Source organism: Lissotriton vulgaris, chromosome 11, assembly GCF_964263255.1.
Source record: "Lissotriton vulgaris chromosome 11, aLisVul1.2, whole genome shotgun sequence".
In the NCBI taxonomy this organism is placed as follows: domain Eukaryota; kingdom Metazoa; phylum Chordata; class Amphibia; order Caudata; family Salamandridae; genus Lissotriton; species Lissotriton vulgaris.
In genome coordinates this window covers 108753972-108772358 of record NC_141699.1, presented here as the reverse complement: position 1 = coordinate 108772358, position 18387 = coordinate 108753972, and the positions used below count along the sequence as shown (strand labels likewise).

The window sequence follows — 18387 nt, the reverse complement described above, 5'->3', positions numbered from 1 at the left end:
AGAACGGAGAGACCCTAGTAGAAGAATAAGGTACCACATTGTATCCAAAATCAGCAAGCCATAGAATCTCCTTCCATTCCTTAGGGTTGTCTTGAAGGAAACAATTGAAATATTGCTTAATACACCAATTCTCTCTCTGTTTGTCAGTCACTTTGAGGGTGAAAAATAGTGGAGAAAGAGGATTTGATGCCTAATGTAGCACACCATGCCTTCCAAAACTGTGAGGTAAACTGAGTTTCACGGTCTGATGTAATCATACGTGGAAGGTCATGTAACCACACTACATGTTACATCATCAACTGATTCAAACGAGAGGGTGTGGGAACACCAATGCAGGTAATCAAATGTGCCATTTTGACAACCTGTCAATTGCCACCATAACATGGGTAATCCCACCATGAAATCAGCAGATATACCGTCCCACATTCTTTCTGGGGTTTTCAATGGAAGTATCAACCCTTTCTGTCTGGAACTGTCTCCCTTGGCTTGGGCACACATATCACAGTTCATACATCCTTCTTCAATTCAGGCCACCAAAAATGACGTAACACATTGTCTTGTGTTTTAGCTTGGCCTGTATGTCCGAGCATGCATGACACATGAAACCATTGTAATGTCTGAATTCTAAGAGAGTGGGTGGGGACATACAATTGTGAGCCATGAAAGGTAACCCTTCATGAATTTTTCGGCAATGGTCTTGTGCTACCCATTTAGCAAGTTCCACCAACGGAATGGCTTGTAGAGCATCATCTAGGAATTAGTGTATGGTATTTGCCCCTATAAAATGTTGGGCTTGAATGATGAAATATGAGGGTTCTGTTCTCTGTATTATGGCACTCTCATGATATCTAGAGAAGGAATCTGCCTTTCTGTTTTTTGTACCTGGGCGGACGGTCACTACAAAATTGTATTCTGAGGAAAAAAAGGTCCAACGCAGTTGGCGAGGGGTCAAGGCTCTGTTTGACTTCAGAAAGTATACGTTGCAGTGATCAGTGTATACAGTTACTGGATTTCTAGCCCCCAACAAATAGTGCCTGCCATTCTTTAAATGCTAGGTTGATAGCCAAAAGTTCTTTCTCTGCTATTGTAGAGTTAATCTCTGCTGCGTTCAACCTCTTTGAAAGATAGGCAACAGGATGCCTTTGCCCCCATATGGGGTTTCATTGTGATAAAATTGCTCCCATAGCCTCATTTGAGGCAACAGCTTCTACAATAAAGGGTTCGACTACATTTGTGTGAGCCAGTACAAGAGCAGAAGTGAAGGCTTCCTTTAGGTTATAGAACTCCTTCCCATACTCAGAAGACTACTTAAACCCAAGATCTTTTGCATCAATCTTGTGATTGGGACAATAATGGCAGAAAACTGAGGAATAAAATGGTGGTAAAAATTAGCAAACCCCAAATATTTCTGAATGTCTTTGGCATTTTGTGGTGTGGACCAATCACGCACTGCTTGTACTTTTCCTCTCTGACACATCTGCAAACCTTGGGGAATTAGCATAAACCCCAAGCCTTCCACACAGGTTACATGAAATTCACATTTTGACAATTTGCAGTAAAGACCATGCTGTCTCAATGATCCCAAGGTGGTTTTAACATGTTGAATATGGTCCTGTTGCGTTTGGAAGTAAATCAAAATGTCATCTATATAAGCGATTACAAACAGATCCAGGTAATTTTGCAAGACCTTGTTTAGAAAATACAGATAAGCTGCTGGGGCATTGCAGAGGGTGAAGGACATTACACAATATTCGTAAAGACCGAATCCGGTGTGGAAAACAGTCTTCCACTTATCTCCCTCTCTCAGATTGGATCTCAAAGGTGCATATCATCTGGTACTCACCAGATGATATGCACCTCTGAGATCTAATCTGGTATAGACTGTTGTTGATCTCACCTGATCCAAGAGGATTGAGATGAGTGGAAGCAGTAAAGTTTTTTTATGGTTATCGCATTCAATGCTCTGTAGTCTTTGCATGCACCTAACTCCCTATTGGCATTCGGGCTGAAAAACAGGGGAGAGGCGGCAGGAAATTTGGAAGGATGTATAAATCCATTTACTAAATTCTTGTCCATATACTCCTTTAAATGCTGATTCTCCTTCTCCATGAGAGTAAGGTATACGACTGCAAGGTACTTAGGCTCCAGGAACCAGGTCTGTCTGGCAGTCTTAACAGTGGCGTCACTAGGGGGGTGCGGGGGGTGCGGACCGCACCAGGTGTCACCCCATCATGGGGGTGACACCAATCTGGTTAGTGACGCTCTGCAGTGCACCGTGGAGTGCAGCCTGAGCCTCAGCCTCGCCTCTCTGCTGCTGCCAGTGCTTTTTTTTCTATAGTACATTGTGCAGGCATAGGCTCCGCCCGCAACGCAGGCGCACCGTCGTACGCCACGGTACGCAGAGAGTTTGCTTCTCTGCAGTTATAAATTACGTGCAGCGTGAGTTGTACGACTTCATTAAAAAGAGTGGAAAAAAGAGTTTTATAACATCAGGCCTGGCAGGAAAATGGAGCAGCAATGAAAGTAAAGCGCGCCACGATGCCCTTGAGATGCCATGCGGATTGCGGAGGTGGGTCGTCGGTGCCCAGTCCACACAAGTCCTGCCGGTGGTAGGTGTTTTGAGGCATTCTCCGTCCTATCTCCTTGCTTAGTTGCGAGAGTTTTTATAATATCACGGGTGGAGCAGAACTAACTGCCACTGCGGTCGTTAACAGAGGGACTAACTCTTGCGTGCATGCGGCGGCAATACCCCCCCTCACCCCCCCCGTCAGACGAAACCCATTATTGATTAAATGAACGGTATTATAAGACAGGCATGGACTCAGGACTTTAAGTGGGCCGGGTCTCAAGGGGTCTGAGTGCGGTGAGGCTGTGTGGTGTTCGTCACATCTGTACCGCTCCGTGCTCAAATAACACGGGCCTTTGTAAATATGTCATATGAGGCTGTGTGTCTGGGTAAAGAGCACTTTACTCCCTACTAGAGCTTCCAATGTACCTCCGAGTTACTGCACTTCGTTGCATGCCCTATGATGCATATGCCATAAATGCTGCCTGCCTACTAGAAACCACTTGCAAATGTTAAATAGAAATTTCTGGAAACTTTACAATCACAGATCACGAAAATAGAGCTTTGTAGAAAATAATTTGGATATAAAAGCATGTTCAAATTGGAGTGCCTGGAAGGAGTGAAGACATGGGTGGAGAGGCATGAATATATGATTTTTCAACTAATACAAGTTCCACGCATGGCATTACCACGCGAATTTTACATCGCAAGTGGCTTTACCACGCTGGAATTGACAACGAAGGATTGTACCACGGTAGAAACGTCTTACCTGCACGTCTTTCTCCTGCAGCCCCTTACTTCCATCTACCATGGAAACAAGCGTCAAAACACGTCTTCTAAAATAAAAAAAGGACTGTTTTTTTTACGTACACTGCACGTCTTTGGGGGAGGGTCATTCCTTTTTCTTCATCAATACCACAGAGCGTTTTTTTTTTAATCTAACTCGCTCGCTCGCTTGTTATATTTTGGGGGGGAGACCCCCCCAGCCCCCCCAGCCCCCCTCCCAACCCTCCCCCAGCACGACTGGACGGAATACCACGTCTCCCCCCAACCCACGCTGAACGTTTTTTCGTGGTCAAGACGGTCGTTGAAGGCTCCCTCGTTGAAGAGACGTTTGCGGGGTAAGTGGATCGTTTAAAACGTCAAGCGTGGAAAAGACATCGTTGTAAATGATGTTTCCCTACGAACATTGGCATACTGAGACAAAACAACATAAACAGATCCCTTCCACATAGGCCAGATAGTAAATCACACCGTTTGCAGAAACATAAATTGACAGGGGAGTTTCAGCGTTAAAAACAAAATAGCATTTAGCCTGTTAGTCCAGGGTTGGACTAGGACAGAAAATAGGCCTCCATTAGTAAATTAGAAAGGTAAAAAAGTTACATGTGTTTGCAAAGTGCATCAGTTTTGAGCTTGTAAAGTCATACTGTCTAAGTGTTTTGAAAGGAAAGGGAGACAGCGTGGGTTCGAGCTTGCCATAGGCATTTTTAATGTTCATAGCAGGGAAATCAACAGTAAAAGCTGACCAAGCAGGCCATAAGACAGGCCTGCAAACAGCCAAAAAACGACACACATGCTGACATGTTAGACCAGCTGATCAGGAGTGCCCTATAAGAGGGACCACTGAAAACATGCCGTAGGAAGGGCTAAATTATGCAGCAGAGGTGAGAAAATTATGCGGCAAGAAAAGGCCAATTATGTGGTGTAATGTTTCACATTTTATGCTAGTTTTACTTCATTATTGTGTCTTTTTTTTAACAGTTATTGAAAATGTTTGTGCATTGGTTGCACCTCATAGGTACCAGTTTAACACATCAAATTTAGCAATAAGCAACAGAAAAATGGCCAGGCAAGCTTTACAAAGGGCCTTCCGCAGCGCCTTTGTTTTTGTTAAAATCTGTAGAGTATGCTGCAGATGATGGATCATTTGGCAAATGCGGCAAATCTATAATAATGTGAACAAACAGGGGCGGCTGGCACGGCTCGCGGGCGGAGAGGATGTGGGAGGCTCGCGGGATGCTCTCAAAGAAAAAATAATAATTAATAAAAACTTAACCTGAGTCTTCTCTCCTGCTGACTGTGTCCAACCCCAGGTCAGAACAGGAAGCAGGCAGCCAGGCTCCCACTCCTAAGCCAATCACAAGGTTAGGAGCATTGTGATTGGACTGAGCACTGTGACATGCCGCTCAGCTAGGGGCTGTACAGATGGGCATGTTCCTCATGCAGGCTACATCAGCCTGCATGGAGACACGGGAGTGCGCATGACGGGCCGCCCAAACAGTCATTGCGCACAGGAGTGTCTACCACTCCTCCCCTGCAGCTTCGCCCGCCCCCTCGCGCACTGCCGCAGCAGGAGGAAAAAAGAAAGTGATAATAACATTTTGTTATCATTTTATTTTTGTCTCTAGTAAAAGGGGTTCAGTTTATGGATTGCCTACTTTGATGAGCCCACAAACCACTTATGTTTGTTAGATACAACTTGTCCCGAAGGTTTAGTGAGGCAGGCTAGATTTTAACCGCAAACAGTATATATTTTTGTCACATTGCTGTGCATTCTTAAAAGCACTTATTTAACTTGCATTATGCGCAATGAAAGGAGATCATTTTTAACGAAAAACATGAAAATTGTGCACAATTTGAATTATTTTCATGTTAGGCACCTACGTTCAAACATATCCATATTTTTAGTGAAATATAAATATATCCACATTCGTAAGACAAATCCACACTCGATGCACCTCAGATTCCTCAGACCTAATTCGTGCTTACCCACCAACACCCCGGCCTCCTCAATGGAGAATAACAGGTGGTGTCAGATGGAATATCAAGAGTCCAGCCTTCTTGACAAATAAATATGGTAGCCAATATTCACACTGGCCAGAGGGGTTTCTTTTCAGTTTCTGAAAAGAATGGACTACCTACACAGCTGGTTCAAAGTTCAGTGACATAAAAAAGAACCCCGTGCCATGCAAGAGCCAGCATTCACTTCCCAGCTAGTCAAACTGTATATACAGCAGGGAATATATAACAACAGCAGTGAAAATCCGTTTCTCTGAAGAGGTGCAGAGCAGGGGAAGTGTCTTATGTCACAGCTTGAGGAGTATCTTTCGTTTTAAACTCGAAAATATCTGTCATGCTAAATTATGTGCATTCATATTAGAACAGATGCTTACTTTTTCTTTCCATGACCCACTTTTCCCTACATGAACGGGATTTTGATGAATCAGAAATGTTGTTTTTCTCTAATGAGAAAACACTAATGAATGACGAATTCACAAAAGGGATGGATTACTTCTACGAGGACTCTTGCCAAATGTTAATTTATGTTGATTTTGTATAGCGCACTAGTCATCCGAGAGGGTATTTAGCCACGTGGGCAAGGTGTATAAGTGTGCCGTTAAAACAAAAGAAACACTAATTGTCAAACCTGCAGTTAACAGTTATACACAATTCATAATATTAGGACAAGCACTTAAAAAAACAGTTAAAAAAACGAATGGGAGCAGTTCAATACGCCTATCCCGGGCCCTGGAGTGGCCAAGCAGAGGGGTGACACCATGAGTTACGGGCACCGGGTGACACCAACCCTAGTGACGCCACTGAGTCTTAAGACCGTTGGGGTCACAGTGTTTCTCCACTACTCTGGCTAAACACGTATAAATAGGCAGAATACTGTTTGGGCAGGACTGTTTATTTTTCTGCTGCTGTTGCTGTCTCATGATGCAAGTGTGTGTTCACCGACTTAGCCTCCTGTGATTGATTACAAACTTCACAACAAAAGGTTTAATTGAACTCAATGCTTTAATGATTCCAATCAATGATAGGACTATGCAGCGCTAGCCACGGCATCCTCTAAATCAGTTTAAATTGGGGAGCACTGATAACATCAAACTGAATTGTTTCTTGATTATGTACTTGATGGTCCATGCAATTTCAATCCACCAATTCACTATGTTTTGTAATAGGGCCTGAAGATAACATGGTCCCATCCACGCCATAACCATCTCTGGTTTGTTCTTATTGAGAGTTGATAACTGTAATAGATTCAGTCAAATTTCCCATAGCTCCAGAATCTATCATTGCCTCCCACTGCTGTATTCCTTGCACTGGGATCTCAATTTCTGTCTTGAGTATTAAATGTTGTATCGCACTCTGTAAAGTTTGGCATCACCTTGTTCTTGAGACACCTCCTATGATCCCTTGTCATACTCCTATTTCTGTGGCAGTATTGCTTGTTTTCTGAACCCTTACTCTTAGTAGAGTTGGGCTCTGTAGGTCACTCTCAAATATACTTTATCTCCACAATATAAGCATAAGCTGTTCTTATTGCAATTCTCTTTTTCTTCCTTGGACAATGGTCCAAGCACCCCACCGATTTCCATTGGTTCTGTGTTGTCCTCAACTGGGCTAGGTTTTGTTCAATAGAATGTTTTGGTTTCTGTCTTCTTCCTTTCTACTTTACGCTCTGCCAAACTATTATCTAACCTTAATGTTAGATGTATAAGGTCTGAATAAGTAACAGGCTGTGAACCACAACCTGTGCCATGATGTCTTTCATTTCCTCTTTTAGTCCTCTGTATTAGAGAGCAGCTCTTTTCTCTTCAGGCTACCCTGTTTCTGCCACCAAAGGATTAAAATGTGTTGAGTAAGTAACAAAATCTTTGTTGCCCTGCCGTAGGTTTAATAGTTCTCGGTCAGCTGACTGCGAAACAGTTCGACGGTCAAACAGTTTCTCAAACTCTATTTTGGAACTGGACCAGTGGTATAACAAAGTTTTGTCCTCATTGACTAAAGGTGTAGCCCAGGCTGCTGCATCCCCTGCCAAATAAGATATAAAAAAGGCTGCTCATGATTGAGGCCTTACCATGAAGTGCATTTGAATTTGTTTAATGAGAACCTGAACCTTATTAGGATCACGGAAGAACCTCTCAGGAGGAGCAAATGGAACTGAGGAAGGGACTGTTACTACCACAGTTCCGTCTCAGTGATGTCAATGGAATAGGGTTGGCGTCTATTCTATTTTGTAAATTATCCACTCTAGCCACTGGTGCTGAAGATTCTGCTCGGTATGACATGATCTCACCCATCAACTTGGCTATCATGACATATAAATCATCTAATGAGGCCATGCTGGTTGATGCTCCCCGGGAGGATCATATATTCGTGTGTCTACTACTCTGTCACACCCTGAGAACCTCAGGAACAGTACCCCTCAGAGGCCCACCTTCAAGCAGCTTTGGCGCTGGTTATACAGTAACAGAGAATTGGAGTGTCTAGATGGGGAAAGGGAAATAGGGAAGATACACAGCGGAAGAAGACCTACAAAACAAAAAGCAACCAGCCAAAACTTGTATTAGGTCAAACTCAAGTAAAACACTTTTCAGCAGTCATGCAATCAATGTAAATTCTGTGGCATTAATTGAGTCAGAATGCATTTCTTAATTCCTTTAGCTGCATAGATTAGCAATACTCACACAACACCCTTGGTAACTGTTAGACCTGTAAGCTTTATGGTGATCTTCCCTATTTTTCTTCGTTTTTGCCTGATTTTTCTCACCTACTTTTCGTTGGCCTTAGGTCTCTGGGCACCTCCCCATTGCTTACCAATGCTAAGGTGCAGGTGCTCTCTTCCCTTAAGATGACTGCCACTGACCCCTGCTACTGCAGCGTGGTCTTTTTAGGTGCACTCTAGTAACCAAGAGCTGGCTGGAACCCTTAAACAATATTGCAATGCCAGTCTGCCAGCCTGCCCATAGCTAGAATGAGGGAAGCTCCTGGAACCTTCCAGAACAGGGGAGGGGACACCAACTGCCACTGCCAACTGACAACTGTCGCTATATAAGGAAAGGGAAGGAAACTTTCCAGTGAGAGTAGTTGGGGCATCACTGACCTGAGGGGAAACTACGCAGGAGACTCAGGCGGTAGGGCCTAGTCAGGAACCTATGCCACTGGGGGTGACAGGGTTTAGGCGCTGCCCACCAAGCTGTGTGAGGAACACTGATCTGGCCCAGCGGGAGGGGAACCCAGGAACCACCTGAAGTGATTTACAGAGGAAACTGGACAAGCCTTCAACTCACCCCCCCTCTCTCTTCAAGTAACTTCTACCAAGGGCGCAGGATCCAGCTGGCGCCAAGAAGACCTTCTTAGGGCCCACAGGACTGGTGGGGGAATCAACCAGCTATTAGCGCTGCATTCCCCTTGAGAAGCTCTGCATTCCCCTTGAGAAGCGCTGGGAACTGCTAACTGCCAAGCGCTGTATTCCCCTTGAGAAGCGCTGTGAACTGCTAACTGCCAAGCGTTGTATTCCCCTTGAGAAGCGCTGTGAACTGCTGACTGGCAAGCGCTGCATTCCCCTTGAGAGGCACTGTGAACTGCTGACTGGCAAGCGCTGTGCCCCTTTTGAAAAGCACTACTGCGTGGAGACCCTGTGTGGGCCCTGAGAGTACTGCCTGAGGCGTGATGGTAAATTGCCCTAAAGCGCCACGAGGACCGAGCGCTTTGACCACTTAATGCTTCTCAGCTAGGGCCTCCCCTCCGAGGTCGCACTTCTGTCGAGCGCTCTTGCACTTCTGCTTTAGCCCTTGAGCCTTACTGTCATCGTTGCAGCCTGGCGCCTTCTCCTCAATGCCGGTGCTGCCTTCTGCACCCCCTCGGCGTCCCCAAGAGCCAAGAGAAGGCTGCCGTAAAATCTGGTCAGGCCGCAGTAGGCCTCGTTAGGCGTGAAGCCGGGATCTAGCGACCCGTGACAGGGGCGCCGGTGTAATTCCGCCCCGCCGTGCCCTGATTGGGGCCCTGAAATTGTGCTCCGTGAGCCGCTCCCTGCAGGCTCTGAGGGAGGACTGGGACCGGAGCTGACACCTGCGCGGGGGGCTCGCAGAGACTACCGGAGCTCCTGCACTCCCCCGACTTCACCGGAGGGCTTAAAAGGAGCCCGGGAGCCTACAACACCACCGGAGGGCGTGGTAGGAAGAGCGCGCCTCCGGGAGTCTTCTTACCTTGTGCTGACCCTTCACAAGTGCCGGAACAGGGGCAGAAGAAGTGAGGTAAGCCTCCGGGGAGGCTCCAAGTCCGCCCTCCCCGCGGGAGACTATAGTTGGGCCCCGTTGGCCCCAAGAGATACTGAGGGCTGGGCAGGAGCACTAAGAAAAGTTAACCCCTTAGCAGGGGAAAGGTTGCTCTACTGTGGTGGCTTGATCGTTAAGGGAATTGTCATACTTAGCTCCTGAGAGTCATGTCCTGCCTATTATGACCAAGACCAATGCTCATATCTAAGTGTTGAATTGCTTTATTCCAGCCTGATGAAATGCATTGTATTTTCTGATAAATGGCTTATTTTTGCAGCTAGGAAATGTTTACCCTCCATTAGTGACTGCTGCTGAGCAATGAGATGTTATTTAAAAGGAGATAGCTTCAGATTTAAGAGTAGGCGGGGAAGCGGGGCACCAATATCCTCCTCCGAACTATTTTTAGATAGTCTTTAGTTTCATTATGGGGTGACAGGCACACTGCGAGTTCGGGGGCGGTAGCCAAATGCAGGGGTGTAGGGTGGGGGGAGGAGAGATGGGTTTAAGTGTAGTTTGTATTTTTGTTGGTTTAGGGTCTATTTTTTGCTCAGGTGGAAACGTAGTTTGGCTATTTGCCATACATGGGTCCGGGGAGACGTGAGTTCAGGGGATCGGGGATCAAGGTGCCAAGCTGGAACGTTAACGGGTTGGCTGATAAGATCAAGAGGGGGATGGTCAGTCAGTTAGTCTAAAGGAACTCCCCAGACGTAGTACTGCTCCAAGAGACTCATTTAGTGGGGAACAAGTGTAAGGCCATGCATAGAGGAGGTTACAAACTAGTTGTACACGCTGGCTATACGACTGGTTCTAGGGGTGTTGGGATACTATTCGAAAACTCCTTCCCCTTCTCTGTGCAAGCAACCTGGGTGGATCAGAGAGGTCGCTATGCTGGAGTGTCGGGACTTGTTGGGGTCCATATAGTCAAATTTTAATCGATTTATGTCCCCCCTGCTCTCTAGACCGAGACGTTCCGAGACTTGGGTGCCATCTTCCTTACCCTTCCCCTTGGTCATCTGGTGTTGGGAGGCGATTTTAACTCAGTGGTGGATGGTGTGATTGATCGGGCCCCCCCCCCGCGGGTGCTGCCATAGGCGCAGAGATGGTTGTCTGAGTTTATGAGTACGTTGGGACTGATTGATTGCTGGCGCGTCCGTAATCCTAGCACGACACATTACACTCATGTTTCGGCTGCACACAACACTCTCTCACGCTTGGACTACGTCCTCCTCCCAGCGGCGATGGTATTGTATGTGTCGGAGGTCAGGCATTTGGGGAGGGGTGTCTCTGATCACTCTCCGCTCTGGTTGTGCCTTACACTGGAGCTTCCGGCTGTGGGCAGGATAGCTCCCATAGGAGCATGGCGGCTGAAAGATCCGGTCATTGCTAAGGAGTTGCGCCACATGTCTGATCAGTATTTCTCTGAGAATTTCGGCTCGGTTGATTCCCCCAGTTCGCTGTGGAAAGCATTTAAGACGGTGGCCAGAGGGGAGTTGTTATCCATTGTCTCTAAGAAGAAGAAAGAAGGGTTGGCTGTGCTGCTCGGGAAGGAGGAGGAAGTCCTATCCCAGGAGAGACGGGTGGCTGAGTCTCCGTCGGAGGCCGGCCTCCACCCCTTGAGGCTCCGTGAGGAGGAATATAGGAATCTTGCCAGGGAAGGAGCCTTAGCGCATCACAATGCAACACAGAGTCGCGTGGATGAGCATGGAGACAAAGCAGGCAAGCTTATTGCCTGGCTCGAGCGGGGAGAACGTCCGCCCAGACTAGTGCCTGAATTGGAGAGTCGGTCCTCGGGTAGACTTACGAACCCGCAGACTGTGGCTGATGAATTCGCAAACTACTTTCAAGAGATCTATACTGTGGGAGACAGGTTTACAGAAGTCGATAATGAGGAAATGATTAGAGATATAATTATGCCGAGTTTATCCGAAGAAGACCGCGATTTCCTCGATTTGGCGTTCACGGATGACAAAGTCGCACAGGCTATCCGTCAGGTTAAGTCCGGCAAAGCCACTGGTCTGAATGGCATTCCGGTCGAACTATACAAACTCAGTGCTAACAAACTTGCTCCCTATCTGATGGCTATGTTCACCGACAGTAGAGACAGGGGTGTACTCCCATACGACCAACGGGTGGCCAATATCGTGCTTATTCACAAGCCTGGCAAACCTGTAGAAGTATGCTCTTCCTACAGACCCATTTCTCTCCTGAATGCCGAACCCAAGATCCTGGCCAAATTATTGGCCACCAGAGTGGTGAAAGTGATCTCCTCACTGGTACACCCGGATCAGTCAGGGTTCATGCCGCGGCGCAGCACCGCGCTAAACCTGCGCAGACTCCATAGCATATTGGGGTCGGCCGGTCATCTGCAGGGACAGGCGATCATGGTCTCCCTGGACGCCTCCATGGCTTTCGACAGAGTGAGTGGAGTGGCCCTACCTATTTGCAGTGTTGGCAAAGATGGGTTTTGGCGTGAACTTCATAGCTTGGGTGTGGTTGCTGTTCAAATCCCCCTGGCTAGAGTGGTGGTCAACAACTGAAAGTCAGAGGATTTCGCCCTGGGTAGGGGCACCAGACAGGGTGTCCATTGTCCCCATTGCTTTTCGCGCTAGCTATGGAGCCACTGGCGGCTTGGGTGAGATGGGACCCCTCAATAAGGGGCATAAGGTGGACACCTGAGTGGGAAGACAAAATCTCCCTCTACGCGAATGATGTCCTGCTCTACCTCACGAGACCTAAGACCTCTCTCCGATATTTTCTGGATCTTCTTGAGGTCTTTGGGAGGTACTCAGGACTGGTGATTAACTGGACAAGTCCATGATATTTACTTTAGCCGGTGCCCCCCCCGAACTTCCGTGGCCTGTCCCATTAGAGTAGAGGCAGAGGGCTTTAAATATCTAGGGATTTTTGTCACACTTGATCCGAAGCTACGCTTCGATTGTAAACTGGCCGTACCGCTGGCGCGGTGTAAGATAGACGTGGAACGCTGGCGCGCCCTCCCATTATCCTTGGTCGGTAGGGCCACTCTCTTCAAGATGATGGCCTTGCGAGATTCCTCTACGCCCTACAAAACTCGATGGACCCGGTGCCCACTTCCTATTTCAAGGGAATTGAGTCATTGCAGAGACACCTCCTGTGGGACGGTGGAGCTCGCATAGCCTTTAACAAACTGACCTTGGCGTGGTACGATGGGGGCATCAGTCTCCCTGATCTGCGCAAATATTACTGGGCCTCACATCTAGCCGCCATCAACCATATTGTGTATGGCGTGTCGGGTGATCCCGGTTACTCCATGGATCGGAACCTTTCCCCCGGTGGGGAGATCGGCAGGGCGCTGTATGCGAGGATGGGCAAGTATCCATTGATTGGCCCGACTGCTCATGCAGTGAGGGTTTGGCATGTGGCCACCAGGAGTCTCAGATGGGCTGGGAGGCACACGCTTTCTACCCCTTTGTTTAATTCGGAGAAGCTGGGGAGCTTGTGGAAGTCGAAGGGGTTCGATAAATGGGACCTTCTTGGTATCTCCCAGATTAAAGACATCTGGGGGAAAGACTCTATTTTGCGGTTCGAGACCTTGGCGGCCCGGTATAGTCTGCATCAACACGAGTACTTCCGGTACCTGCAAGTGAGACACACCTTGGTCACCCATGTCCCTACGGGTGCTGAACTCCCTCAGGCTTCCCCCCTTGAGGACCGGGTTCTAGACGGCCACCTGCCTGAGAAGACCACATCCCCCATCTACCAGAAACTGATTAATAATACCGGGAACCCACTCGTGAAGCTTAGGGCGAAGTGGACTGCAGACGGGTTGGAACTTGATGATGAGGACTGGACTGATAATACCGGGAACCCACTCGTGAAGCTTAGGGCGAAGTGGACTGCAGACGGGTTGGAACTTGATGATGAGGACTGGACTGAGGCCGTGTCCTCTCCCAAAGTTGTGGCGATACAAATGAGATTACGCCTGGTTCAGCTGAAAATCCTCCATAGGACTTATGTGACGGGCCCGCGCTTGGTGCGAATGGGACGGGCCGAGAGTGGAGAGTGCAGGAGAGAGTGCGGCGAGGAGGGTACCCTGATGCACATCATTTGGAATTCCTCTTATGTGCAATCATACTGGAGGGCTGTACACGAGGAAATGAGGGTGGTACTGGGACAGGAGGTGGGCCTTGAGGCACGGAGATGTTTGTTGAATGTGTGGGAGCCGACGGACCTCAATGAATATCAGAAGCAGTGGGTTACGCTGGCGTGTATGGTAGCCAAACGCAATATTGCGCAGTTGTGGGGGGCGCGTCAGCCACCCCAGATTGGGAAGTGGGCAGATGATCTTTACTGGTGCAAGTTTAGAGAGCGTGCGGTGTACCTGGCTAGGGGCTGCCCGCGTAAATGGGGGAAGATAAGGGGTGTGTGGAATGCTCACCGCGGGGATATCTGCGAGGCACCTACACCGAGTTTGGATTTGGACGCGCCGGGATCCCCTTGATCCCTAACAGTTATTGTAATGTTAATACTCCTGTACCAAATGGACCTAACGTATGTAACTATTGCTGGCTTCCACCTGAGTGTTATTTCTGTTTGTTGTTTAGATAACTAATAAAAAGAGTTAAAAAAAAAGTCTCAGAAGGAAATTCTTTGCAGGTGCTGACTAGGAGTAAGGCTGTTACCAGGCCTACCGTTATTTAATATTTAAAATTTATTCATTTACATATTTAGTGCTGAGAAATGCAAAACCTGTGTTTTAAAGGAACAGCAATGAGTTAATACCGCTGTGATTTTTGATTTCTCTGATTCTAATTCAAGATAATTCAAGATAAAACTTATTTATTTGAATCAAGCATTCTGGTGTGGACTCGGTCCTTGTATGCACTTATTGTCTCAGTGGATGAGTGTGTTGTGTAGTCACTTTACACCTAAGCTTCGGGTGCCTGCCGGCTCGGTCCAAGCTACCCCCCGGGGACCTGGCGAACCCAGTTCCTACAGTAACACTTCAATTAGCAAGGGTGTATAAACAATTACATATCTTAGTCTGGGTTGGCTGTTTAACCCCTCCCCTGCTGATGACGGAACCGCTCCGTCATCAGCTACAGTTGAGCTGTGCTGATGACGGAGCGGTTCCGTCATGGCCCGGCCGCCGCGCCTGCGCGGCGCTGATTTCGCGCCTGCGCGGCAGTCTTAATGAGCGGGGCGGGTCATGACGGAACCGCTCCGTCACCAGCACAGCTCAACTGTAGCTGGTGACGGAGCGGTTCTGTCACCAGCATGCGGCGGCCGCGCGGCCGCCCGCCCCTTTAGCGCTGCGGCGGAATAGCCGCCGCAGCGAAAGGGTTAATAAAAACGTATGCATGTATTGTAAACACTGGTACAGACTTTACATGAACTAAAATCAAATGGCTAAACAGACTGGTCTTAGCACTCAGCCCAACTCATAGTGCCTCTAGACTTAGACTTAACCTCAGCCCGAACTCAAATAATACACACAGTGAAGTAAATATGGCACAATCAAATCCCCTTCAAAGGAGCAGCAAAATGAATGGAATGACCCTGCTGAATAGAACAAGAGTCAGGAAAAGCCTGCACCACGAAGCACAGTCCGCCCGGAGTGCTTGGTGAAAGTGAGATTGAATTGAATATACGGAAGTCTCTCCGCACACAGCGTGCTGCTCGCAGAGAGAGCATAATGTCCTCGGAAAAACAAGTAGCCCCTGCACTGCAAGAATGTTTCAAACGGTAGCTCCTTCCTCCTCTATCAACCGCTGCAAAAACAGGTGTGGTTCTGAACAGCAATACGAGAACGCCAAAGGATTCCAAAAACACGGTCACATTGCAAAGGTCCTAATAGTAGACGCTCGCCCGCGAACCTTCGACTTTCTTGTACCAGCAAGCTGCTCCTAGTCTCCCTGTAAGTAATCTGCTCCGATGTTCAAGGTAATTGCGATGGCCATCTTATAGTGGAGCTCACTCATAATGCTGGGTATGGCCACCATTCACCCAACATCTCTACCACCGATGGAACCCTGAAGCATGGGTTTTAGCACATAATGATGACAATTCATCGAGAGTGCAGAATGGGCACAGACTCCGCAACTCCTGACAACAGGGGTTTGAATATGTAGTTAGATACTATTTAAAGAATTCTCATGACCATAGTCGATTAAACCAGTTGACTAATTAAATAGTACTTGAGGGAAATACAATGAATTAGGACTTCTATTTAATCAAAAAAATAGTTTTTCGGATAGGGGTAAGGAGACTCTGAGTATTTGATCACCAGGAAATGCCAATCGACCTACCCCTGATGCGTTGGGGATACACCCTTTATATTAGTAGAATGGACGAGTCTTGTTTGTTTTCCATTTGTGCGCGCCACTGACTGTGTCACTCTGGGTGGCGATGAAAGCATTTGCTTGCCTGTGCAGTATCACCCTGTCTTTGTTTTTTATTTGGGGGCACTATACTGTCAAACGCCCTCTGTTTTCTGTCTTCTATGCCTCAGATCAAAGGCACGTGTATTGCGTTGGATTCAATATCACATTTGGGGATGATTCTGAAAAGGTGCAGATGACTATTTCATATTTGGTGTAAATCTAGCTGAGTGGTGCTTAATATGTGTACTCATTTTCCTTCTCTGGCAGGAGAAGAACTGCAGCCATGAAGTGACTGTTGTGCTCTTTTCCAGAACGTTCTATGATGCCAAATCCATTGGTAAGGCAACTTTCAATATTCTTTCGGTCCAATCTCCCTTTCCACTCCTCTGTCTGTTTGTACAGGTATTCTATCATCCACCCACTCAGTCTCTTCTCACCTACTCAATCTTAATTCCCTCTTGCTCCCACCACCTTTCCCCATCATTTACCTCCACGCTCTCCATTTGTCTTGCTCTACCCCATTTTTTCTCCTCTTTTACTCCCTCTGATTCTTTTGCTGTCACCTGTTGTCCTTTTCATCGTCTGTCCTTAACCGAGTAACTCCGTTGCTATCTTGCTATCTGTCCACTACATGCACCGCTCTCTTTCATATATGCTTCACTCACTTCCTCTGCCTTGTACGTTATTCCCTTATCCATCTTTCTCTTACTGTTTTTCCCATCTCCCTTATGTGTGCGGTTTCTTCAGCACTGTACACCAAATCAAACTTTTTGTTTGCCCATCAACATTAAACAAATGTATATTACACACATTGTATTAGTATAGACTCCATACATGTATTTCACTGCTTTGTAAATGCTCCTTATAGCTGTTCACTATTAAGCTCCTTTGTACCTCACTGTACATTTGCTAGCCCACTGTCTTTATATATATATATATATATATATATATATATATATATATATATATATATATATATATATATATATATATATATATATATCCATACTAATATAATAAAGAGAGAGCCCAAACCTTTGAGGCGGGTAATCTCAGGAACCACAGCACCAATCACAACACCCAATACAGCGTTGGAAAGGGCAGTTGCAGCAGAAGGACATAGACTATGTAGACGCCCACCATATACATTTAAAAGGTAAAAGAACCGTGCCAGCAAAGTAGTCCCTTGTGGGCGTGTCTGCGTTGTGCTGTGGGCGTGTGCTGGGGGCGTGACAAACACTGGGGGCGTGTGGTACGTTCCGCCCTTCATGTCATGTCTCATATCATGTGCTAATCCCACCCTGCTCCCTTTAAATACCCCTGCACCCCATAATCATAACACACCCTTACTCCTTTAAATACCCCAAGACCCTTAAACACTAACCCAAACCTAGCCCTGAACCCTATAAATACCCCTGTACCTCAAAACCCAAACCTACCCCTGAACCCTAAAAATACCCCTGTACCCCAAAACCCAAACCTAGCCCTGAACCCTTAAAATATCCCTGTACCTCAAAACTACCCCTGAACCCTAAAAATACCCCTATACCCCAAAACCCAAACCTAGCCCTGAACCCTAAAAATACCTGTGTACCCCAAAACCCATACCTATCCCTAAACCCTAAAACTACCCCTGTACCCCATAACCCAAAACTATATCTGAACCCTTAAAATACCCAAACACCCCAAAACGAATACCTCAGTACCCCAAAACATATACCCCTATACCCATACTTACCTTATCCAAACATTTAAAAAACATGCTTTTACCATTCATGCATTTACAACGAATTTCGTTGTAAATGTATGCGTGTAAAAGCATATAAAATGTAATGCCATGCGTTATAATGGCATTGCGGAGTCATGGTACTTTCGTAATGTACCATGTACCAAGTATGAGGAGTGATGGTATGCGGAAAGAAAGTTGCGGAATAATGGGTGTTTACCCTCCCCCGGTAAGCGCATTGGTGGCACGGCGGCCCACATCTCCAGCAACATACTCATATTTTTTCACCACCCATTTGAAAAATGCACAGGTCTCTCTCATGGATGGCCAGCACCGACATACACTTTTAGATACACCTCCCGCCACAAGTTCTAGAATTGCGAACTTTACAGCTGGGGAGCTACGTTCGAATCTCGGCATCAGCTCAACATGCTGTGATTCCAGGCAAATCGCTTTGTCTCCCCGTGCCTACCACAAATGAATGTGTTCTTCTGTAATGTAAATTGTGCTCATGCCATGTTGTCGAGTTCGCGCTATATAATATTGCAAGGAAAAATGAAGTAGGGAAACTCGAGTTCACACACTACTGAACGCTCACTCTTAAGTGCATCAGCAGTGCACTGTGAATCGGAGCGTTTCACAGGCCTGTCACAGATAAGAAATGCT

At 46.9% G+C, this 18387-nt stretch overlaps 1 protein-coding gene across 7 annotated transcripts in view; it reads left to right on the top strand.

Annotated features, from left to right (window-relative positions):
• Positions 1-18387, top strand: part of DEPDC5 (DEP domain containing 5, GATOR1 subcomplex subunit) — a 592834-nt gene that overhangs the window by 60162 nt on the left and 514285 nt on the right. For all 7 annotated transcript variants that reach the window (XM_086942813.1, XM_086942812.1, XM_086942810.1 and 4 more), the window contains exon 11: positions 16263-16332. In XM_086942813.1, coding sequence (XP_086798939.1) covers positions 16263-16332 — 70 coding nt within the window. The remainder of the gene's footprint in view (positions 1-16262; positions 16333-18387) is intronic.